At 39.0% G+C, this 23,495-nt stretch overlaps 1 protein-coding gene across 1 annotated transcript in view; it reads right to left on the bottom strand.

The window, feature by feature from the left end:
- PLA2G4A (phospholipase A2 group IVA) overlaps window positions 1-23,495 on the bottom strand; it is a 62,789-nt gene that overhangs the window by 3,195 nt on the left and 36,099 nt on the right. Inside the window, exons 8-16 of the mRNA XM_026062842.1 lie at window positions 20,755-20,977; window positions 19,613-19,727; window positions 15,853-15,990; window positions 15,432-15,524; window positions 13,059-13,130; window positions 10,694-10,936; window positions 5,397-5,581; window positions 1,256-1,451; window positions 865-1,022 (exon numbers count right to left, since the gene is read on the bottom strand). Coding sequence (XP_025918627.1) covers window positions 865-1,022; window positions 1,256-1,451; window positions 5,397-5,581; window positions 10,694-10,936; window positions 13,059-13,130; window positions 15,432-15,524; window positions 15,853-15,990; window positions 19,613-19,727; window positions 20,755-20,977 — 1,423 coding nt within the window. The remainder of the gene's footprint in view (window positions 1-864; window positions 1,023-1,255; window positions 1,452-5,396; window positions 5,582-10,693; window positions 10,937-13,058; window positions 13,131-15,431; window positions 15,525-15,852; window positions 15,991-19,612; window positions 19,728-20,754; window positions 20,978-23,495) is intronic.

Genomic DNA, 23,495 nt, shown 5'->3' with positions numbered 1-23,495 from the left:
ATATAAAATGCATCCTGGATTTAATGTCCTATGTCCTGCCCAGTCACCTTTGCTCAGCTACACTGCAGGACTTCTGATGTTAAAACGACAAAAAACAACGTAATAACCAAATTAGATAAGAAAATGAATTAGAAAGGATCCTAACAAGCACAGGGTCAAACATAAAAAGCCCATAGAGGTTTAACTGCACTCTACTAGTTCCTCCATTTGGCAGAAGATGACCACAATATTAAGTCAATCTTAGCCCCAGAAATATTGTTTAGACTTTTTTATCCACTAGAAAGCACCTCTGGCCTTTTCAGCAGTGTATTTACCTAGTTGTTTGTAATCGACAGAGGATCATATAYGATAATAATTCCCATAGCACTGATACCTCAACACTTCAAAAACAGAGACCCCCCCAAAAAAAAAGGCAAAATCGTCTCCCCTAATTCTCACTGCAACTCATCCAGCTCTCTCCAGTCTTACTTCAGGTAACTCCCGTTGCTGTATTATCTATGCAGCTAAAACCTTCCCTTCTCCTTCCCTTCCCAGGCTGGAAGGAAATAAGCGGACCATACAACAGTTTGTGCCGGTACCCATAAGCACCGCACTTCTGCACAAGCTCATGAAGAACTTTCTTAGAGAATACTCCAACCCTCATTAAAATAAAGCAGATTTTTTTCACTGCCTGTAATGGCCTTTGATCCAGCCTCAGCTCTATATGCAGAAAGCACTTAATATGTCAAAACGAATCAATAAGGAAAACACTAAAGTAAATCTCCGGACCTTCGGTATGGCAGATTTAGGGCTGTATTCACATCACCTACTTCTCGCCTTTAACAATCTGGACACTTTAAGCCCCTTGTGCGCTGGCATACATACATCGATGTTATTGAGGGTGTTGAACTCCATTAGATCATGAAGCCTCTTGAAAGCCTCATTGGGATACTGGAAGTTGAAGGTAGAAAACGGTGAATTAGGATCATCGAAAATATCAAAGTCTGCAAAATCCTTCTCTTCCTGTGTTTCTCTTGGGACACCTGCATACAGAACAAATACAAAAGGTATTTATCATTTTGAAAAAGAAAATCTAAATTTTAAGACTGAGGAATGACTATCTCATTTTTTAATGGACCTTTTGAAATCCGTGACTACTACAGACAGACTTAAGAGTTATGTCAGAGACAAAACACTTCCAGTATATAATCACTGATATGTTGATACAAAGCTTCAAAGGAACAACTCAATTTAGCATCGGAAACTGTTAGCTCACCTGGAGCTTTGTACTTCCGGAAGTTGATGTTTGCCAGAACAAAATGGATTATAGTTGGGCAGTCTTTCTCTGAAGAGGTATCCTTTGGTTTAAAAACATAGCACTCCTTCAAGCCCTCTCGATCAAACACATTTGGATCTATTTTGGGGAAAGGAAGCTTGTTCATTTTGGCCCATTTTTCAGCAAGCAAAATTTCCTGGAAAGATAAAAGAGTTTAAGACGATTAAAAACATCCACTGCAAAGTGGGATTTTACCTGGACAGTCACAGAATGAAGAAGTTATCAATAATAGGAGCAATTTTATTAAGTCATGCTTCTTGACCGCAAAAGGATTGACCAAGTCAATCTTTGTATACAAGATGGCAAAACACCCATCATTTTTTTCTTTAAATGGTAGATTTTCCATCCCAGATCCATACTGGCATGTGTATTCTTTGCAGCTAAGAGGAGTTAGGTAAGCTGTTACGGAYGGGAGCCTCCCTTCAAGTCTGCTACATCCCAGACCCTTATAATGAAATTCACATCTTAAAAATACATCTTTAATTTTCTTTAAGTAATAACTCTGAGTTGACTTTAGCAACAAAAGGGCAGACTCAGAAACACCATTTTATGCCCTCAGACTCTATACAGGGGAGAGGCTTTGAAAAGCCCTGAGATGGCATCAGCCCATAAGTTGATATAATTAGTTATGCCCACGCAAATCCAGCATGACTGTGTAGAGCTCCATAACTGTCACGGAAGGTATTTTTGATAGCTGGGGCTTTACAGGTAGAAATGAGCACCTAATTCAGCCTGCCCAATCTTCCCCACCTGGGATGATTCACAGGAAGGAAAGAGTTGGTCTGTCACGTAAATCTTGGGGTAAATTTACAGAGCTGACAGCTAGAAAAAAAAACTGCCCGCAATTTTACTTGCAAACAGYGGAGCAGCGCTATGGAAACCAAGGAGAGTTGATAAACACCGATGCAACGTTGTTATGTTTGGAGTCACATCACCGTGCCGAACGGCAGCTGAAAGCATGCTAAGCAAAGATGCAAGGCTGGAAACCAGCCTTCTCCCCGCTCCCCGCCCTCGTGACAAGTCCGTAAACAAAATAACTTGTAAATAATGACTCAAAGCGTGCAATGAGAGCGTGTGACAGGGAGCCGGGGGAAGGTCAGTGTATTTAATCTCGCTTTTGAAGGAAACGGGACCCTTCTTTGGGCAACTGTTTTGAATACGCAAGAGATTAAAAGATAGTGGGTGTAAAATGATAAAACAAGAGTGGAGTCATKGACTTCAGCTGGCTGATCTCCCTATGCAATGGAGTAATAAAACCATTTTGCAGCCCTACAATAGACAGGGGCCAGCTCTTGAACGGACATTTATTCTTTTTAAGGTTAGCAGAAGCCCTGGGCTTGCCCAAGCGGCAAACAAAGCTGGCCCGTGTCCCTTCGGCAGAACGGCGCCACGGGCACGTAGCCGCTGCCTGCGGGCTACGGCTGCGCATCCCTTGGCGGTACGTCCCCGTTGCTGTAATACACTTATTTGTGATTCAGAAATAATGAACCAGTCCCTTTGACGGTGGCTTTAAGAAACCATTTAAATACAGCMCCACTGAGTTTTCCCACCGTTTTTCCTTCTGAGAACGATTCTACCTTTCTGAAATTAGTTTATATAAAAAAAAAAACCTTCTGGACACCATCTTGCTATTTCAAATCAAGTTCTCCATGTTACGGTACGTTCCCCAAAACGGCACAGAAAATTGCAGCTGACGGAGATAAAAAAGCTCAACGYGCTGGCAAAGAGTAAGAGAGACATCAATACACAGCCTTTTACATAGACTCCATGTGGGGAACTTAAAAAAGTGAGGAAAATGATGTTTCGGAGGAAATGATGGTGCTGAGTCAGTAAATTTAGCTAATGGGGAAATACTCAATCCTGACAAAAATGGAATCAAATTCTTAAATGAACAGAAACCTGAAGGAATGAGCAGACTGCGGGATTCAGCCAGTTAAGGAAAACTTAAGGACTGGAGCAGCATTGCTGATTCTTCCTAGTATCTTACTCTTACAGATAGCCCCCAAAACAACTATATTCTAGAGAGATGCAATTGAACAGTTAAGTATCACTTCCGAAACATTACATGTTTGGCAGTTTCACTTCCAAAATGCTATATATTTAGCAATATTGGACACATTTCTGCAAGATGACAGAARGCCATGCATTTACATCACACGGCTGTAAGAGCTAGAGCACCAGACCTGCTGGGTCACGTCCGAGCTGTTGCAGTCCTTCCTGCTATGGGAATTAATCCTGAGAAATCTAATGTCAACTACGTTTCAACCGTTTCACAGTTACAAAACTACATAACTACAAAACCAGGATTTGGGCCCTTCTCACTGTCATGATGTAGGGGTGACACAGGGGAGGAAAATTAGCCACACTTGTATCATTTTCCTGAGCCAAAGCTATAAACTTCCTGTTCCTATATATACCCCCATGCAAATGGTGTGATTTTCATTTATGCTCAGGTCTGCTTCTATCTATTCCAGAGTAAAAGGGGCTGAAATCCTTGGAAATACAGTGTTGTGTAGAAGAGYGGCTGTGCCACGGTGGGGTCATGGCTGCAGGCTTTCATCCGCTGTAGTTCTGACCTGCCATCCCACCTTCCCAGCTGGGCAACTCTACCGAGAGAAGGTCTAAACAGAACGTCTGATGATTTTTAAAAGACGCCATTTAATCCATTTCACAGACTTCCTTTACCTACTCATCATCATCATCGCTGTTGTCATTTCTTCCAGCTAGCCTATTAATATCTAAGGCATATGGCTAGATTTTTTTTTATCTTCATTAATTGCATGCAAGTTGACTAAAATCTTATTAATATGCTAGTTTTAAAATTAAGAGGGCCAGGATTCATGCCTGGTGCCAAATATGCACTTGATGTTCAATGCATAATAACACATGTAGTAATTCATCCATAAGACATGGAAATGCCTTCCTTCTTAGAGATGGGAGAACTGTTAGATTTCTGATTATAAAAATAAACATTGATTTCTGGTGGACAGTTTCTAAAGGAGATTGATCCAGACTGATTCTCAGACTTTCCACTGACCCCATTGACAGCTAAATTAAGTCCCCAGTGCGTAAGCTTATTACAGATATCTATCTGATTTTAAGAATCTTTGTCAGGAGATAAGAACAGTCAGGAACACAAAAATTACTTGAAGTACAGCAGGATATTTTATAAAAAAGCCCTAGCAGGTACTCATGAAACTGCTGTAATAAAAAGTCTCTTAAGAGGAATATATTCTYGAAACTTGTAATCATTTCTTCACTGAAGCATTTATCAATCCCTCCTGCACTGAAATCTTATTTACATTCAGGGTAGACTTTCAATAAGCCCTTTGGTTACCGAAAACCGTAAATCTTAATTTCAGAGAAGAGATCACTTACACACATGTGCTGGGAATTAAACTCCTAAATCACTTTTGAATTGCACATGAGAAACTTCTGAGAATTTTAAATGCTTTTTCATTATTATGCTTTATTATGATATGTGATCACAGYAAGTGACATATGTCAGCATGTGATCCACTGGAGATCTTAAAAATAATGTTACAAGTAACAAAGAGAAAGATTTTTCATTTTTTACATCAAAAATGGAATTGAATTGGATGGAATTGGAGTAGCAGTCTAATGTGTTCCCTTACTCATACTGTGTTTTAGGTAACAAGTAGAGTTTTTTTCTACTTTACTTCCGTCTTACTGTTTCTTTCTGTTAACGCATTTTATAAAGTAAGAATAAATGACTCAATTGTTTAATATCGTCATAAAATCAAATTCCACAATTCAGTGTTGAAGGCAAGATTTTCATAAAAACCAGATAGCTATTACTTCAAACAGTGGTTTACTGAGACCCAAATTATATTTGCCTTCTTTGTGTCAGTTGTCTCATGTGAGTCATGTAAACAGGAACTGAGACAGGGTGGAATATTCTGCCTTGACGTGGAAACAAGTTACTCCAAAGCTGTAGATACAATAGCACTAAGGTTAGCCTTYGGAAACCATTAAATTTGCAACTGATCTGCCTAGAATAAAGAACTGAATCATCCTGAATTTATTAACACGAACAGAAGGAATGGCCTATCTTACTTACTTTGAAAGGAGGACTGGAATCACTTGGCCTTGCTGAAAAATCAAAGGAGATGATAAGATCGACCCCTCTTTGAGGTCTTAAGATAAGTGGGTATGGCAGGTTGAATGTAAGCCCGCTGTCCACTATGTGGATCTTTTTGCTCTTCACATCTAGCGGCTCATATATCCTCTCAAATTCATCRGGATCTGCACAGAACAAACGAAAAACACATACAAAACACACCAGTTAAGAACTGCCATTTTGATGGGCCCAACCTTTCAAGCGTTTCCCAAGAGCTCACAGATTAAAAATGGACAGCACGCCAGTAAGCATACTGCGAACTCTCGTGCAATCTTAACTCTCGTCTCAACGAGAGGAGAATAAGAAAAAAGCCAAGGCCGGGAGGGACATCAGGAGGTCACATAGGCAAACACGCTGCCCCAAGGCAGAAGCAGAGGTGGCATGACCGACGCAGGCATACGCCCAGGTTTGACCCTAGCCTTCCCAGCCTTACCCTCTCCTCCCCAACAACCCAAGCGGCAGAGGAGGGTGTTCATGTTGGGGGAGAGAAGGAGGAAAGAGGAGGAGACGCTTTTTGTAGGCGGATGGGAGTCAGGCAGAAGCATACGTCCGCGTGGGTGAAGAGGGTACTCCATGTTACCGAACGGGGTTCCTCTGGGTCGGAGGAGCAAGAAACGAGGAGGGCAGCCTGCGAGAGCCGATACGCCTGCGGTGAGAAGGTTCCCTGCCAACCCCCCGTCCTTCCCACCTCCTCTTCCCCCAGCTAACTGCCGTTTGCCTGCCAGCCTTCATGTGGCTCGGACCGAGTGATGGTTGCCTATGGCTGTGTATTATAAATAGGACCAACGAGACAAATCACRTGCTTTTTAACCTATTCCAAATCTCATGACCTCATTATTTCTTATGATACTGGGAATAAAACCAAACAGTAACYCAGATCCATATCTGAAATTTAAGAATTAGACAGAATTGAATTTAAGCTACTTAACTCTCATTACTGTCACAGTACAGCATAAAATAGTCTCCTCTCTCTACTGCCCAAACTAATGGCCAAAGGAGATGATGTTCCCCCTCTGACTCCAACCCCTGACCCCTGGTGCCGTTCGGGGAAGAACAAGCAATTTCTGTATGTCTCTTAGCACTTATCCAAATCTTTGCATACTGCTCAGCGATCCCTGCAGTAATAAAACTTTTCTGCTGACAATCTTTTCTTGCTCTAGCTCTTAAAGGCATTTCCAAAGCATGCTTTTGTATTTTGACTAAGAACTAATGCTTGTATCTGCAGAGGGCAGTATAATCTAAGGAATGCTGAATCGAATAGTGTATATTATTTATTGTATTATTTAATTTCCTAACACCTACCTATTGGCACGGAGTCATCTGATAAAAGATATCTTAATGTAAAGAAAATCTATCAAAATTAATTCAAACTCAAGTTCCTAAGAACAGCTTTCTTCCTTCATTTCAGGGTATGTGAGGAAAATTTATTGCTACGAGCAGCAATAAATCTCAAAGAAAGTATTCTTTTATTTTTGTTATTATTATTATTATTAATATTATTATTAATTTACTCAAGGACACTGTGCTAACAAATGATGCACCACTTTCCTAATTTTTGCCCCGATTTCTAAGGGAGAAAACACTTTCCAATTGCTGTCTATTATTAAAGAGCCAAGCTCGTTTAGRTACCTATTTTAGAAAYAACTGTAAGTTAGAAAAAAAAACAATTAAAAAAMATATATATTAAGGTCTATCAACAGATTCATAACTCAAAAATTACTGTTAAAAAACACACTGACTACAGATTTTTTAGCATCTTCTCTGTTCATTAACTTCTCTTTCAACTTGGGAAACAAAAGTGAATTAAAGCTAGTTTTGTTTTTCTCTTCTTGTTTAAAGACGATATTTCAAACATCACATAACTTATTATTCATCCTGCTTTCAAAGGAATTTTTAAAAATTGCAAAAACATTCTTTGGTCTACTTTTTACTAGCTTCTATAAAATTTCAGCTTGATGCCAAAACAGAGTTATCAGTGATGCTTTAAACAAGACTGGTACCACCTAGAATAACRTTAGTGATTAGGAGTATTATTGCTTATACAAATATCTTATAAAAATCATAAAAATGTTGTCCAAAGTACATCAGCAAGGCAGGGAGAAACAAGATGGTTCTTATACTTATCATTTTCATGATTTAATCACCAATTTTATCATAATAATTTTACCATACTTCAAATGATAAAGTATCATAATATTATCAATAAATTTATCATTAGCACAGAGCATTTTTTAAAGYGGTGGTCTGATGTGATTACTGGAAAAATTCAACTTACGAGTTTTTTCTATCTTTTTGTTATAACTCTTTGTAAAAGTACATTTCTAATCTTCCAAATGAGARGAAAAGTTCCAAGGGGTAACTTATGTGCATCTCACAGGGTCAGAATCCAAAGAACAAATGAAAATAATCCACTGTTTATATATTTATTTCAATGACATGACTTTTAAGGCTGGCTCAGCATTTAATCTGATTCGATTTACGCAGGGTTGGTTGACACTCTTTTTCTTTGTGTTTTACGACACCTGAATCCAGGGCAATCACCCCAGTAGCCCCGGTAAGTCAGCTCTTCACTATTCATCAAACAGTATGAAGGCTGAAAGCAGTGGTAACATTTTGCGAGCCTGGGACGCTGATTTTCAGCCCCTGTGCACTGCCTTTAAGAAAGATGCATCCACATTAAGCGAAGCTTTCGGTCCATGAAACAATAAACCGGGAGAAGCACAGATGTGTGCGAGTCCAGCTCTTTATGGAAGCAGCACAGCGTGCCTGCGTGATGTGCAGTAATCGGATATTTAAAAGAATATTAAAGTTTGACCTCTGAAACATGCTCGTTTTTATTTCCAAACGATTCTCGTCGCAGCCAACAGCTTCAATGAAAGTAACAGGGATGAAAAGGGCATTTGTTACTGACGTGCATCTTCTGTAACAGACTTTCCATAAATACTGAAATAAGGAAGCAGAGACGATGAGGGGTTTTTTCCCTATTGTTATTCACTTGGCATTTTCTCAAGCGATTTTAGTGTGTTGCAATGTCAAGGCACAGAAACACGATTCAGAATGAACAATGAAATCACGCGGGGGTGTAAACGTTTTAAAGCTTATTTGAGATCAATTAAGAAAATGGTCAACAACAACAGAATCCACAGCAAATTAAACACAGCTATTTTGAGCATATATGCCAGGAGTATCAATGAGCTAGTACCAAAGAGCTAAAATTCCCAAACTATGGGAGCACGCATAAAAAAGGACYGCAAAATGAAAATACAGTTCAAATATAGGAGCTAGGCTGGTGTTTTCACCGAATTAAAGCCCTTGAAGARCTCACACTTTTACCGTAAAAACAATTTTTGCATGTACACTCTCTGCTCCACAGCTGTAAGGAGCTAAACACCACTCCACTGAACTAAGCAGCAGTGATTCCCCTAATTGCCACCAAGGTGTCAAGAACCTCGGCAGACAGCATATCCATGGCAAACTCACAAAATTTGGGTCCTTGTCYCCCACTTGGCTTTTTTCACTAGCCAGCCAACTCCTCCTGACTAACGCCAGTCAAAACAACTACTCCTTGCTGCACTCACAAGCCTGAGAAAAGTTGCTTGGATCTGCTCCCTCTTCTGTGCAGGTCAGGTAGTWCTGGCTGGTGTTCAGCAGTGTCCTTTCCTCTGAAATCCACCTAGGACCTGCAGGAGAATCTACAGGTCTTTGAATTCATCCGTGTTGTGTTTTGGGGAGAGAGAGAGAGGGCATACGCTGGGAATACTCACAGTTGTTAGATTAGGGTTGTTAGTTCAGGTTTATGAGTGTGGGCTTCAGCAAACACTAAAAAACTGCAGTTAKAGCAAACTTTTGCCAAACATTTTTAGCCAGAAAAATTCCAGATGACAGGCACTCAAACTTAATTGTCTCAGARAAGCAGGCTCATTCTGTCAAACCAGCATTTTATTTTAATTCAGATTAAAACCCAGGAAGTTGATAGTTGATTCTGAAGATTATCCGCATACCTTAATTATGTAAAATTCTCATCAAATGTCATTTTTTCCAACCATAAATCTACTATCCGCTTTCCTGCCTCTTTTGCGACCACTGTAAATATTAGGATTACGCAGTTGTAAACACCCCTGAGATGATGAAAATATTTAGAAAGTGGAGTACAGATGGAAATTACTATACAACCACTCAGAGGGATTTGTTACATTAACAAATACATATTAAAGAGCGTCTGCTACTTAAGCTTTTAAATGCCATCTGGTATTTACTATTGCATAATGACCAACTAGGACAATCTCTTCCCTCTGTATAGAAAACAAGGGTTGAAGTGACAATTACTATTATGAGGGCTGGTTGGCAGTGCGCTGCCACTGCACAAGAACATGCAAGGGACACCACTTTCAGGGGTTGGTAGTTCCTCAGCTTGAAGGTGGCATCCACAAACATCACAGTTTGTATCAGAGAAGCTCTATGTGGAGGCTTCACCAAGGATGCATGTGCACCGTGACATACCTTTTCCATAGGGAGAGTCAGATCCTTAACTCGGTGCTTTGTTGCCTACTGCTGAAGAAAAAGAAATGCACCAGTGCCAGAAGAAGATTCAGAAATTCATAGGCTCTCCCTGAGCAAAATGTAATTGCAACTATCTATAGGAAATCTTCAAAATACCAAATCAAACCCGATTCCTAATTCTCTGTCACAAATGTAGCCACAACTATTGTTCCAGACACCAGATACTTCACAGAGGGAGGGAAAGATGTTGAACTTCTCTTGCAAATTAACAGTTTTCTGAAACTCAGGCTCTGAAACTCAGTGTTCCTGCATCCTGCTTATGCCAACATGAAGTGTGGATGCATCTGACAGATCGGTCACACTGGGAGGAATATAGTGTCAGCAAAGCAAGGATCTACAAGTAAAGAAGTATGTGTGTGGTCTCCACAGGTTTTTCAGAGGAAGACAAAGATGGCAGATAAGCTACAGCATTTTTGGAATAGGAAAGCACTGTAGCAGGAAAAGCAATGGTTTTATTTCCACCAGAAGACTTAAGACAAATAAAAGAACAACACAGACCATCATCTGGAGCAGTGCTTACGGATAGTGATGACTGCCACTACAGAAAGCCTCTCCTGCCTTCCTTCAGGCACACGCACTTCTAAGCATCATAGTTTGAGTAAATGTAATCAACTGATGAACCCCAGTTTCCGGTTTTATCAACGAATACACAGCGCACAGACCTTCTTGAAACTAACCTGCAACGGCTGCATCTAGTTCATCTTCTTCCACAGATTCCTGAGTGAGAAAGTCTGCCAGAGGGGAGAGCGGGTAACAGCTGTTGAGGTTCAGCCCCAGCATGAAGTTGTGCACTTTCCCAGCACGCCCTTCCCTGGTATTGAAAAGGGCACTGTCACCCACCAAAGCCATCAGCATTCGCTGCACCCAGCTTTCCTGGCTGTTGTTTTGATATTCTTGATTTGCCTCAGGATTTTCAGTGCCTGCAGAGAAAACGAAAGCAATCAGTGGTGAGACAGTTAACTTCGGAAGTACAAAACAAAGCCTTCTGGGCCAAGGACCTGTTAAAATGAAAGGAACCGGGTCGCAGCCTTCTTTCAAGAAGCAGGGGATTGAATGAAGGAGCTTTGTTGCAAGAACTCAAGAGGAATGGAGATAACATGCCCTCTTATACCTTCACAGGCCAGCGAGCCTTCTCATTTGCAGTACAGTAACGTGGATGTGTCCATACAGGAAAATAGATTGGGACTGTGTTAGGTGACCTGAGCTGGATTTAGCTAGTCTGGATAACAAAAGCAAGACAGACATAGCTTTAGCCTGTGCTAGCAGCCAAAATGAGTCAGCTCTCCTGAGCCCACAGGACACGTGTGGTTGCTAAGATCCATACTATGTACAGATCCATACTACGCAGACCTACATTCATGCGTATGTGGATTAACACCCTTCTCCATCCTTTGCTGACTGATAGAAACCCTTTTCTCTCAGGTGGGCAAGGTTAAGTATATAGACACACGCTCATGGGCTTTTCCTTAGCACACACCTTTACTGTGTGCTTGGCAAATACCACTCTTTTAGATGGAAACACAGTCCTGGTGCTGCACTTAGGATGTTTGCGCTCAAAAAAACGTCATTATGGCTTCATCTGTCTAAAGATTCCTTACTGCTGCCAGTCACATTCCTTATTGTGCCAGTACACAGATGCATTCTTCACAGTCAGAGGGGTTCCGGGGGTAAAGTTAGAGATATTAAATGAAATGTTAAATTCTACAATATCTGCATAAATGAGAAAGCTGTAACACGGGAATTTTAAACTATCTGAAAATAACCTTTCATTAAACTTAGAGTACAATAAATATCTGGGTTTAGTCAACTAAAAAGTACAATCCAGTGCTGAAATGTGCCTCTTTAATCCAGGCTCTTAAAAGAGCTGTTTTAGAGAGAGAGAGAGAGAGAGAGAGAGAGAGAAAGAAAAGCATCAAACACCACAGAGTTTGAGGTACATCATCTGTACATACGTATCCTGTAGAAGTGAGTGAGATTACCAAGTGCTTGCAAATCACAAATTTAAATTTAGTGTTTCTTGGTGGCTATGGTCCACCAAGAAATTGGCAAATAAACACAAAATGTGATATCGCTCTTTCCCTATTATTTTACAAATAAGAGGAAGTGAAGAAGTTACCAGGCTGCTGAGCTAGTTACACATTGTCTGATTTCACAGGATTTTCTTTTCTTCCTGTAAGATTAAAAATTACAAAGAAGCTGCATTCCCTTCTTTGCTTTAGCTGTTAAAAGCAATGTCAAAATTTTCAGGTGAAATAATCACTCTTGTCCCCAGAAGTATCAAATACAGAAAGCATTATTAGGATGAGACAAAGACAGTGATTAAGATCAGACACCCCCAAGAGATTTAGGTACCTAAACAGGATTTTCAATACAATCTTTTCTTCCCATGGACAAACATTCCACATATGCTTATGCCTCTTCTGGGAAATTGGACTTGGGCATTTTTTAAAACGCTGTGCCAAACACTAGGAATTTCCTGTATCAGGTGTCAATTGTACAGGTGCTAGCAGATATCTATGAATGTTGGAAACACAAAGTAAACCATTATCAAGTAAATATTTGATCAAGGACTCTTGAAAATAATGGTTAGCGTTAGTTTGCTGGGCTGATAAYAATTAATACATGCCTGTGAGCTCAGGAGCTTGCTGGCAACGGACTTTGAGATAAGCGGCTCATGAAGCGCAATTCTTGCAKGTATATGAAATTGCAGACCCCTGTGGAGTCCTGTCAGGCTGATGCCACGACTGATTCTGCATGAGAGGATCGTTTGATCATCAGCTTGAGCAGAAGGTATGAAGTCAAGCCAAAGGCCTTTCTGAGGTCTCTTCTTCAACATTTCTCTATTTTGCTAAGTCACTGGATCCTTTAAGATCATTGGGCAATGAAGTTTTACCATTGGCATAAGTGACAGCAGAGCTAAAAGAGACCTTTGATAAGACTAAGAAATATGGGATTTGGCTAATAACCAATACCTACAAACAATGAGACAGCAGAAYAGAAGAGAGAAGTAAATTACAAAATAAAATATGGGGATTTCCTTACCTTTTGGATGCTGTGATTCATCTTCACTGTCGGAGCTGTCATTGCTCACAAGGTGCTTTAGCCTAATATTCTCTGTTGAAAGAAATAAAACATGACTTTAATCTGCTAGGGGTTAAATGCGAGTTTAGCTAAGAATTTCAAAGTTTCAATTGTCCTCTGAATAACTCCTAGTGAACTAGGAAGACAATAGATCTGTTAATTCAGTGCTAATTTGGGRAAAAAAAGAGTAACGCTTAACCTGACTCATACATATATGAGCACGTACTCCTAAAAATAGCAGGGAAAACAATACCTAAGACGGTTCTGAAAGTGGTATGAAAGTGTTATTGGAACACATGTGAAAAATAAAAGCCAAAGCAGTTACACGCTTAGAAGACGACTGCTTACATTTCATACCATTAAGTGAGAGAAAGAGAAAAAGAAATGAATGAACTTCTCTGGAAAAAGTCTGTGTTTCGTTAGGGTTAACAGCTGTGCCTGCATAATAACCACAAAATCAGGCTGAGACTGTTCATTACTATCTCGAGCAAATACTTCGAGGTCAAAATGAGCAAGGAAATAGCAGAGCAGTCCACTCTCAGGTAAGGTTTGCAATGGAGGTGAATTCATGTGAAAATGTACTACAGATCAACAAGATTATTTTCCATAAGTATTTCTGATATTACACAYGAAGTAATCACCTATGTTTAAAATTCTGCAGGGAAGCTTTTCTTGAAACACTACGGATTTTCAAYGTTTTATCAGCRRCCTATAAGCATGTTTSATTGAAAGGGAAAGGTTGATTAAARGAGATTCACCATAATACCAAGCACAAAAAATACATAGCTTTATTAAGCTTTGTAAGGAATACCAGATACCRATGACCACCATTGCTGATGTTTTGCTAAAAGAAGGCCATGCCCTCTTAGGCTTACACACAACACTAAAAGTCTCCACAAAAACAGAAGAGCTCCTGTCATCACAYATTTTTTCTTAAATATTTTTATTTTTTGATACTCTGTGGGTCCTCGAACCCTATCCAAATACCATCGATGGACAAGCATGCACAAAGGACAAACGTACCATTCTGGAGCAATGACGAAGGACACAGGTCAAAAAAAAATTTAGCAAGCAAAAAGGTAACTAATAACAACAAAAAAAAAAATGCAATTTTTGGGCATCAAATCATCTCTTTAAAGGAAACTCCATGCCAAGGCATTTACTGCTTATATATGTTGTGTGAAACCGTCGCTCTTCTGCCATCCACTGGTATTTTGCCATTGACTGGTGGTACCAAGATTTCATTGGGAAGTTTACAGCTATGTTAATAGATTGCGGTGCAAGTCTCACCAGTATTTTCATACCRACTCCCATTTTAGAGAATATTTTTTAAATTATATGTGAAATGAATAGAGACTTTAGCCAGGGATGGGGCATAAAATTCTGGCTCTCAACATCTCAAAAAAGCAGTAAGGTAGACATTTCTATTAACTATCAAATTTAATCAAACGTATTCCCCATCAGAAGGCATTAACACTCATGAAATATATTACATATATGAACCTTAAGGCTCAGGTCTCCTTTTCATCCATAAATAAGTACATGTATTCTCATAATAATATATTAGGAGAAAGAGACAGCTGAGCATGTTTTGGTTTTTTGTTTTTATCAATTCAGTGTGCATTCTCTCTATACACTGTTAGGAAAAAAATGGCCATCTAGTACAATTCAGTTATTGATTTAAYTGTATTTCTGTTCAAAGCCTTCCTCTGAGGATGAAAAAACTGTTTCATTATCAAATGCATTCTAAAATAAAAAACAACAAAGTCTATCCCAAGCAAGCTACAACTCTCTCCTTACGGGTTTTTTTGATTTTTCTGCATTAGGAATGGAACAGAAATCTTTAAAATAACAAGCCAAGGAGTCATCAGATATCAACAGATGACTTGTGGTTAGAATGGAATAGACGTAACAACCAAGAAAAGAAAAGTTTTGTTTTTACTTGACTAATCCTCTAATTAATCCAATCCAGTATCAAGACATTATACAAACAACTATCAAGTATTTGTCAGCTTTTGAGCTCCAAAACCTAGCACAACATCATGAAAAAGGGGGTTGGAATCATACCTTTCTGTTATGAAAACAGTTGGCGGATATAAGGAGATGACTTTTGGTGCCTCTTATACGAATCAGAAACAAAAGTGAAAGAAAGAAAAGGAAATTACCGATTCTCCTTCCCTGACTTCACTAGTGATGGCAGCAACTAGTTGCCTGAATTATGCCCTCCTAAAATGATTCCCAGCAGACTGCCATCCTGCCACAAACAGAACGAGAGTTCACTGAATCTTGCTAGCAATTGGTTTGCTTTGTAGTACAATTATTTACTAATTTTACCTAATTCTTCTTCCATGGTGGGACCTTTGTTTTGAGAATTGGAGACTCCAAGCACTCTGTTAAACAATATAGAAAATGCACTGCCCCAGACACCTGAAAGGGAACAAATAAACAGTGAATGGAGGCTGGTAGAAGAAAAAAAACATATACTGCACTATTTAAGTAGTAACTTGCATTCTGAATACCCCTCTGAAAATCTGGATTTTGGAACATGCTAAGTCATAAACTCAGTTGTACACGCCAGCTGCCAAAAACCATGAAATATCCATCCATGTCTCTGAAATCTTTTAAATGGATGTCTTCCAACAAATGGAGAACAAGAACTCTAGTTGTTGTTTCACAGTTTTTGTGATTGTATTTAAAAGCACTTGTCAACAGAATAGTTCCCTAGTTTAATAGTTCCCTTCTATCACATACTCACCCATTAAGAAATGCAAGGGATTTTCACTATATTTCTTCACTACTGTCCCCATAAAAAATTTACTTCCAAACAAATCAGGAGACATAAAAGTGCCATACTTTGCCATACCAATCTCATATGGACTGAATTCCACCCAATCTGCAAAATAAGAAACGAAAAAAAGCTTAGTTAGCAATCTCGATCTGTATAGGATCTGTGAATAGGAACAGAGAACATGCTTAAGTTGACTGCAACCTTTGTCCAAGGAAAGAAATGAGTTTATGGAAATCTCTCTTAGGTTATGCAGAAGCACAGTTCTGATTTCAAATGAAGTCTGATGTCAAAGCAAAGAAGGACGTCTCACTCTCTCTTACCGCAACAGACTTTCGCAGAAAAACATGAGCTTGTAAAAAGAGAAGTAAAAAAGTAGCAATTGTGAAGGAGAAACACCCAAAATGACCCTGGGTTTTCATCTCATGTTTCAGTGCCATCCCTTGTCACATGAAGTGCCAGCTTGGGTCTAAGTTCCAAGGCTTTTTCCTTCCACTGTGATCCTACTAAGAATGTGGAGGGCAGTGACACGGAAGGCAGAAAAAGTATTGAACACCACAAAAGCTGTGGAAAGATTCCAGAAGTGGCATTTGCATTCCACCACAAACTGAAGTTTCCACTAAAATGCAACATGAAAAGGCAAAGCTGAAAGACAGTTGAAAACCTTATTAATACCAAATGATGTTAACAGATTTTTAAAAGGACATGCCATCTTATTGGGTAGAGAACGCAAAAAAAATATAGAGAGAGTAAAATGTTCAAATGCACTTTCTATATTGAATGCCTTTTTTGAAAATGGATTTTAGCTGCTTTTAAATGCTTTTAAAGAGCGACCACTGGAGTTGCTCACAACACAGAATTCACTTCAAGAAGTGAACTATGAGAAACAAAAAATACCCAACATTTTTAATTTTTCACCCATTCACCCATTTTATCTTCCAGTTTTTCAGTAGTGATCAATTCGACTCTATAAATAAGTCAGAAATAATTCCTAAATTGAAAGGCACAAGAAACATCTTTGAAAAATTCCAACAAGTCATAAGATGCCATCCACTCTCAAAACATTCAGCATTTCTGTTAAAATGTTAATGATAAGGTTAACAACTCATCCTGAAAAGGAAAGACTTGATCACGAGTACCGAGTTTCGCTTTGTGGGGCAATGCTTATCTAATCTACATCAAATACAACATCCCATTTTCTAAACAGACCACCCACAAATCTTCATAGTTGTCGGAATGGAGGGAAATTCCTTTAAAGGCCCAAATGAGGAATTTAAATGAATTTCCCTTTAAGGATTGTAAACAGGAGCTGGCAGTCTAATTTTCAGGCCTATTTCAGAACCATGTTTTTAAGAGCGATACTAAAGTTAGGAACAGAATTAATTTAATCTACGATAGTCATTTTCATTTTCACACTTGCATAAAGGAAGACAATTTCTCAACTCGGATCCTCAATTTAAGGAAACAAGCTGATTTACGTCTTACAAATAAAGGACTTTGATAGTTAGCTTCTGTCATTCCTCGAGCTCCTAGAGACTGGAGCCGTTTCACCGGGCAGGACTGGAATGAATCTGTCCCAAGAGCCGAGCTTCTCCTTGGAGGACAGAAACTATCCCAACACCAATATATAAATACCAAAGCCAAACGTTAAACTCCACTCCCCTTTTAACATCAGTATCTACAGGTCATTTCTTCTTATTAAAGAAGCTATCTTAAAAAAAACAACCCAACACTTTCTTGAAATAAATCACAGTAATTATGTTCAGTTATAATGACTGCTGAAGTTTTGGGTACGGCCGGCACCACCAGGGTCAGAAATGCTACTGGCAGTGAAAACATGCAGAGCCTGCGGCATGAAAGCTATTAGCAGCTGCACGAAACCTTGTACCATCACTCCTGGAAGGAAGGAATGTTATCTGATATAACTAATGCATTTCAGCATGAAACAACATGAAAGATTTCACCCATATCTATAATCTAGCAAGTAAGAAAGTATAAATATTTTTGTTCAAAACTTACTATATATTTCACATGAAGAACAGTTGTTCAATTCTAAGAGGAAGAAAAAAGCTTACAATAGAAACAGTCAGGATCTAGCATACTTGATGATAAAGGTGATAGTCTCAAAAAAAAGGAAAATCAAGATCCATCAACAAGGGCAATATCTTCTATCAGACCAATTGGTCTAACTGGTCCAGCCAAAAGGCTGGAGATATTACACAAGCCTGCAGGAGCTTCAGGTCTTACTGAACATATATAGAGAAGACCACTAGCAACTAAACATCATTTCATTTTGAAAACACTAAATGAAGAACCCAACTAAAATTCCTCAGAAAATAGAAGATCATAAAAAAGCAAAATACTTTTGTTTTCAAATGAAAAGTTTTAAGTTTTCTAAGGAGGAAAGCAGACATTTACCATTAAAAATTTAATCTACTTTACAACCTTATTTTCCACTATGAACAAAATTTTGACAGCAACTTTTTCAAGAAATAATATAGATACAATGTCTGACTTCTTAACTTTGGGCAAGCCACTTGGTGCTTCCCCTCTCAGTCTCATATATAACTAAATATATATAAAAATATATGTATGTATAAACATAAATGTACATATAACTCCCTTTGTACAGCATCCAGTACAACTGGATCCCAGTCTCAACTGTGGCTGCTAGATGGGATTAAAATCTGACACAAATAAAAGCAAACTCCCCTTTTGATGGTGCTAATAGTACTTTAAACTGTGCAAAAATTAAAAAAAAAAAAGTGTATCTGATTTGTTTGTTCAGTTCTAGTTTCTCTCTTCTTAGAGAGAGGAATAATCCTGGCTGACTGAAAACGTTTCCCGTTACCTGTTTCTGCTGTTGGAGAGCAATACCAAGTTTCTGTTTTTCTTGACTCCTGTAAGGTACTCTAGCTACTTGCTGGATAAGCAATATTCTTTTCATTGGTAGGAAATCTTTTTTGTAAAAGATAAAGAACAAAAATTGGCTACCTTTTATCATTTCATCAGAAACCTAAAGAGGCTGCTATCACGCCGGAGTTCATTTTAAGGCAACAGAAAGTTTTAAAGCTTATGAAATGGACTGAGAAAAAAGCTCCTCCAAAAACAAGAATGAAAGGGATAAAAGAAAGGCAGTTGTTGACCTAAAATAAAGCCTGTTTGCCTTTCTGTGTTACGTGGCAATACAGACAGGAAAAGATGCATCTTAAAAGCCAAGAAGAGGTGCAATTCCAGGGTAAGCCATGAGGAATGATATGTCCATTTTGTGACAATTCTTCAAAATCCTGTAACCCTTGAAGACCGGTGCCCATATAACGCACCAGCCAAATAAGYGTCCTCCTATCTACGTGTTCGTTAGCCCTGAGCAGATTTATCATGAGGCTCTACTGTCAGATCCCCAGAAGCCGCTCAGCACACAAGTCTCCGTTTCCCCATCACCTTTTAAAACCCATCAACTGTCCTTATCGTGTGCCTGTCTGACATAGCCTGCAATATACCCTTCCTCTTTTTTTAAACTCAAAATCTTCCTGTATTTAATTCATAATACTGTGAATTTTATTAAACCCTAAAGAATGCTTAATTTCATGCCAAATTCTTTCATAATGCTTGCAACGGGACTAACAATTTCCAAGCATACTCAAGTTGTGGGATGCAATTTATTCTCTGAAGTATTAACAGGCCGTTTTCCAGCCAAGCACTTTTTTCAAAACACAGATTAAAAACATACCTGCAAACATAAGCTCTGAGACATCTGGTTTGACATGGAGACATGTAAAGAGGGGGAGAGCACACTGTGCTTCATTGACTTTCTCCTTCATTTTGCTCAGAGTGGCGTCCATTCTCTGCATGAAAAGAAAGAAGTTCTGCCTGAATTCTTTCTATTTGCAAAAAAAAAAATGCAAACACAAGGAAATGGAAGTTGCAGAAGTCTAAAGCATGGATGTTTTCCTTTCACATTCACTGAACTGTTTTCCACATCTGAAATGCATAGTTTTGCAAACAACATTGTTTGGGAGGGAAGGGGTCAGAGAGGAGTTTATAGAAAGATGAAATAAGTATATCTTATGCAATCCAAGGTAACATGACCAAAAAGAAAGCAGTATTACTGGACAAAGCAAGTTCTTCCCCTCTGCTGCTGTAAAAAACATGCACTGAAACTAGAAAAAACATTCTTTTAGCCAGAACCACCATTAATGATTTTCAATCTGGGATGTTTCTCATAAGTCAGCAAAGATATCTAAGAAAAGCAAACAGACTATTAATAGGCTTAACATTTGCTAACCAAAGATCTGCATCTCCCCCAAAATATATTCTGGAGTCTGCAAATTAAGAAAGATTGAAAATCATTACAATATAATCGTAGTAAGAAATGTTATCTGTGAACAACCAAGAGCCTTGGTTATTTCCATTTTTTTACTGATTGCATGAGGTTCAGAATTAAGGTAAAACGTCTGGGTACTGGTTTAACTCCTTAGTAAAAAGGGACTTTTACTAGGTTGCAACATCTTGTAAACTTCTGTTGAAATTGCTTACACGGTAATTTTCACGGGTGATACTCAATGATTGTAGCTTGTCGCAAGCATCCAGTGGTTGAGTTCATTTTCATTGCATATGAACACATGACGTTTTCCTTGCTCTTAAAGGAATGGGAACCACTCCGATAAACATCCCAGGGCAAGCAAGGCATTTTCCACACTCCTTACGTAGTAATTGTTTAGACGTAAATTTAAATATTCCTATTGCTAAATGTGCTTAGTAAAATGTTACCGAGATCATTTAAAAATATATATCAGTAGACATTATTACACAATAATAGACATTCTTACACAATAATTTCACAACTCTAGTAATCATAAAAAGTGCACTCACATTATGGATGAGTGTTTCACCTATCAGCATTCCAAAGATATCTGTGAAGGTGACAGGCTGCCCTGAGCTCTTCTTATTCCACAGGGCTTCAATGTAGCGTTTGACTTTCTGAGGAGTGAGCAGCAGGAGCGGGTTGTGACTCACAGAGTTCATCAGTTCTTCATTAATCTCCTTCGGTCCCTTCTCTGGAAAATCCGTGTGTGAATACAAAGTCGACATGTACCTGAGATTGAAAATAGGCTCCAGTAAGCATCAAAGCCTGGTTCAGTATCACCTGCCTGAACCGTACAATAAGCCCATAAATAATTTGATATGGTATGTTGCTGATTAAATCAGAGTAATTTACTTATCATTTATATAGTAAATTGTTATTTCTTTTTATCAGGGCATAGAAAGCTAACCAATTTGTTCTAAATGTATACTTTCAATCAACTACTCCACAAACACCTACATTGGGTGTCAAAAAGATTAAAGTGTTCACTGTTTACCTACTTACGGTTTACCTACCGTTTACCTACCTAATTTTTATTTTATTTATTTATCCAATGGACAGAATCATTGTAAGCTGAAAACACAGCTTTTCAGATTGTCACAGTACACCTACATTTGGCAGACTGGAGATTCCATAAGCAAACACACACAGCTCTCTTGCTCTAAGATGTACCTCACCGACATGCTCCAGTTCATTATCACTGCTCAAAAATTCCTAAAATATATTAGCATACTTTCCAGGATCTAGACGTTTTCACACTACGGTGAAGCACAATAATTACAATCCATGCAGAGATTTAATTGAGTTTGAGGCTTATCAGGCAGCGCTTGGTTTTATCATTAAGTAACTCTGGAAACTGCTTACTCAGCAAAAACAAAGTATAGACACGTGTAGACAAGGGTAGGTTTCACGTGGTTGGCTTAAATAACGCTACGGGTGAAGATTCAAGACAGGCTGTCCTAACCTCCTGGAGGCTCATTTCACTATTATTTGCTGAAACAGCTGGCTCAGCTATACATGCTATCCTGCCGTCATATCTCTGTACAGTAGGGAGCTACACACTGCGTAAGCTTGGCCCCGAGATCGCTGCCCTGCAATTTACTCGGCGGTCTGACGAACCTTGTCCCATGCAGGATGCAAGAAGCTACCTCTTTAGCACTGGCACAGGCTCTACAGCAATACATTTAGCATGCACGTCAACTCATGGGTGGAACAAAGACAGCAGCAAGCTCCCACGTGAGCAGAGAAAGGAAAACGCGAAATGCGAAGGATTCAGTACAAGGTTGAAGCAAGCCGACTGAGACAGTCAGGGAGGTAAATGCATTGCTCCAAGGTTAGGCATGCATCTCGGTGAACAAGCAGAAACCTGCCTCTCCCTCCAGGAAAGGGATACTCCACCCTTCAGAAGGAAAAAAAAAAAAAAGAGAGCATTATTCCCAAGTAATAGACGGCATGGAAAAAAGAAAAGGAGTGACAAAGTGTTAATTTATTTATTCATCAAGCAAAGGAAAGTCTGAATAGGTGATATCACCAAGACAGAAAAGGCTAATTTATTTAAAAACAAACTATTTTCAACATATGTTTCTGACTGGATCAGTTCAGATCATGTTGCTATTTTAATATAGATTCAATAGATTTACACTGGGTCAACATATTGGGATGAATCCTCACCAAAACTCTCTATTCACAAAAAACAGCTCGACTATCTAAAGTTAGTCTCTAAATAAAGCAAGAGGGCTGAAAAGGGCATTTTCAATTACTCTGCCCAGCTAGTTGAGATATGAAAGGTAAGTGGAATGATGATGAACTGATTTCTGGAAGTCTTACTACCTTCTTTTTATGCCCAGCTGACTGACACCAAAACAYGGACTCAGGGACTTCCCTAGAAATACCCTGAAAATTTTTCACACTGTGGTGCACTGCTCAATTCCTCTTAATCCAGCCGAATGAGATCTTTCACTTTTGCTGCAAATTTGACAAATGTACGTCCAGATCTCTTAACAGAGAGTAGTAAATCTCCCCTCCCCTTGAGCATCAGTGACCTAGAAAATCCACCAGAAACATGATTCCAGTGATGCCAACCTTTTGTAGTTAAATCTGAATGAAGAAACGTTTTCTTAGTTCACAGAAATTCTGGCATTCTGAGTCGGGGGTGGGAGGGGAAGGATTGAAATACAACTGAAAAAAAAATCAAGGAATAGAAGAGTTTATCATTCTGTTCCAAAAGAGTCAACAACTTTGGGGCTACATTATTTCCTTAGAATGGGTGGAACCAAAGTTCATGTACTTGCTCTGAGTTAGACCAGAGTGTAAAATTCATCCCAGGGAGATTCCCTGCTCATGGATATTTACTTATTCCAGTGAAGGTCTTTTTCCCTTGGTCTCAAAGCAACAAGAAATTCATAGGATCATAGGATAATTTAGACTGTAAGGAAGCTCGAGGTCTGTAGTCCAACCTCCTGCTCAATGCTTAGGCAACTTAAAAGACAGATCACTTTGCACAAGGTTTTGTCAAGTATTCATTTCACTTGACGTATTCATTGAGTCAGACAGAAAGAGTATGACATCTTATCCAGTCCAGTCAAGTAAGGATGGAGCAATCCTGACAACTCTCATTGCACAAAATGCTTCCTAATAGCTAACCAGACTTTCCTTGCTGCAACTCATGGCCGTTACCTCTTGTCCTTTCTCTGTGCATCTCCAAAATGAGTCTGTCTTCCTTACAACTACCCATTAGGTAGCTGGAGAC

The sequence above is a fragment of the Apteryx rowi genome, unplaced genomic scaffold (assembly GCF_003343035.1).
Source record: "Apteryx rowi isolate R43461 unplaced genomic scaffold, aptRow1 scaffold_100, whole genome shotgun sequence".
Lineage (NCBI taxonomy): Eukaryota > Metazoa > Chordata > Aves > Apterygiformes > Apterygidae > Apteryx > Apteryx rowi.
Note: the sequence above shows the minus strand (reverse complement) of the source record. Positions and strands in the feature narration are given on the sequence as shown.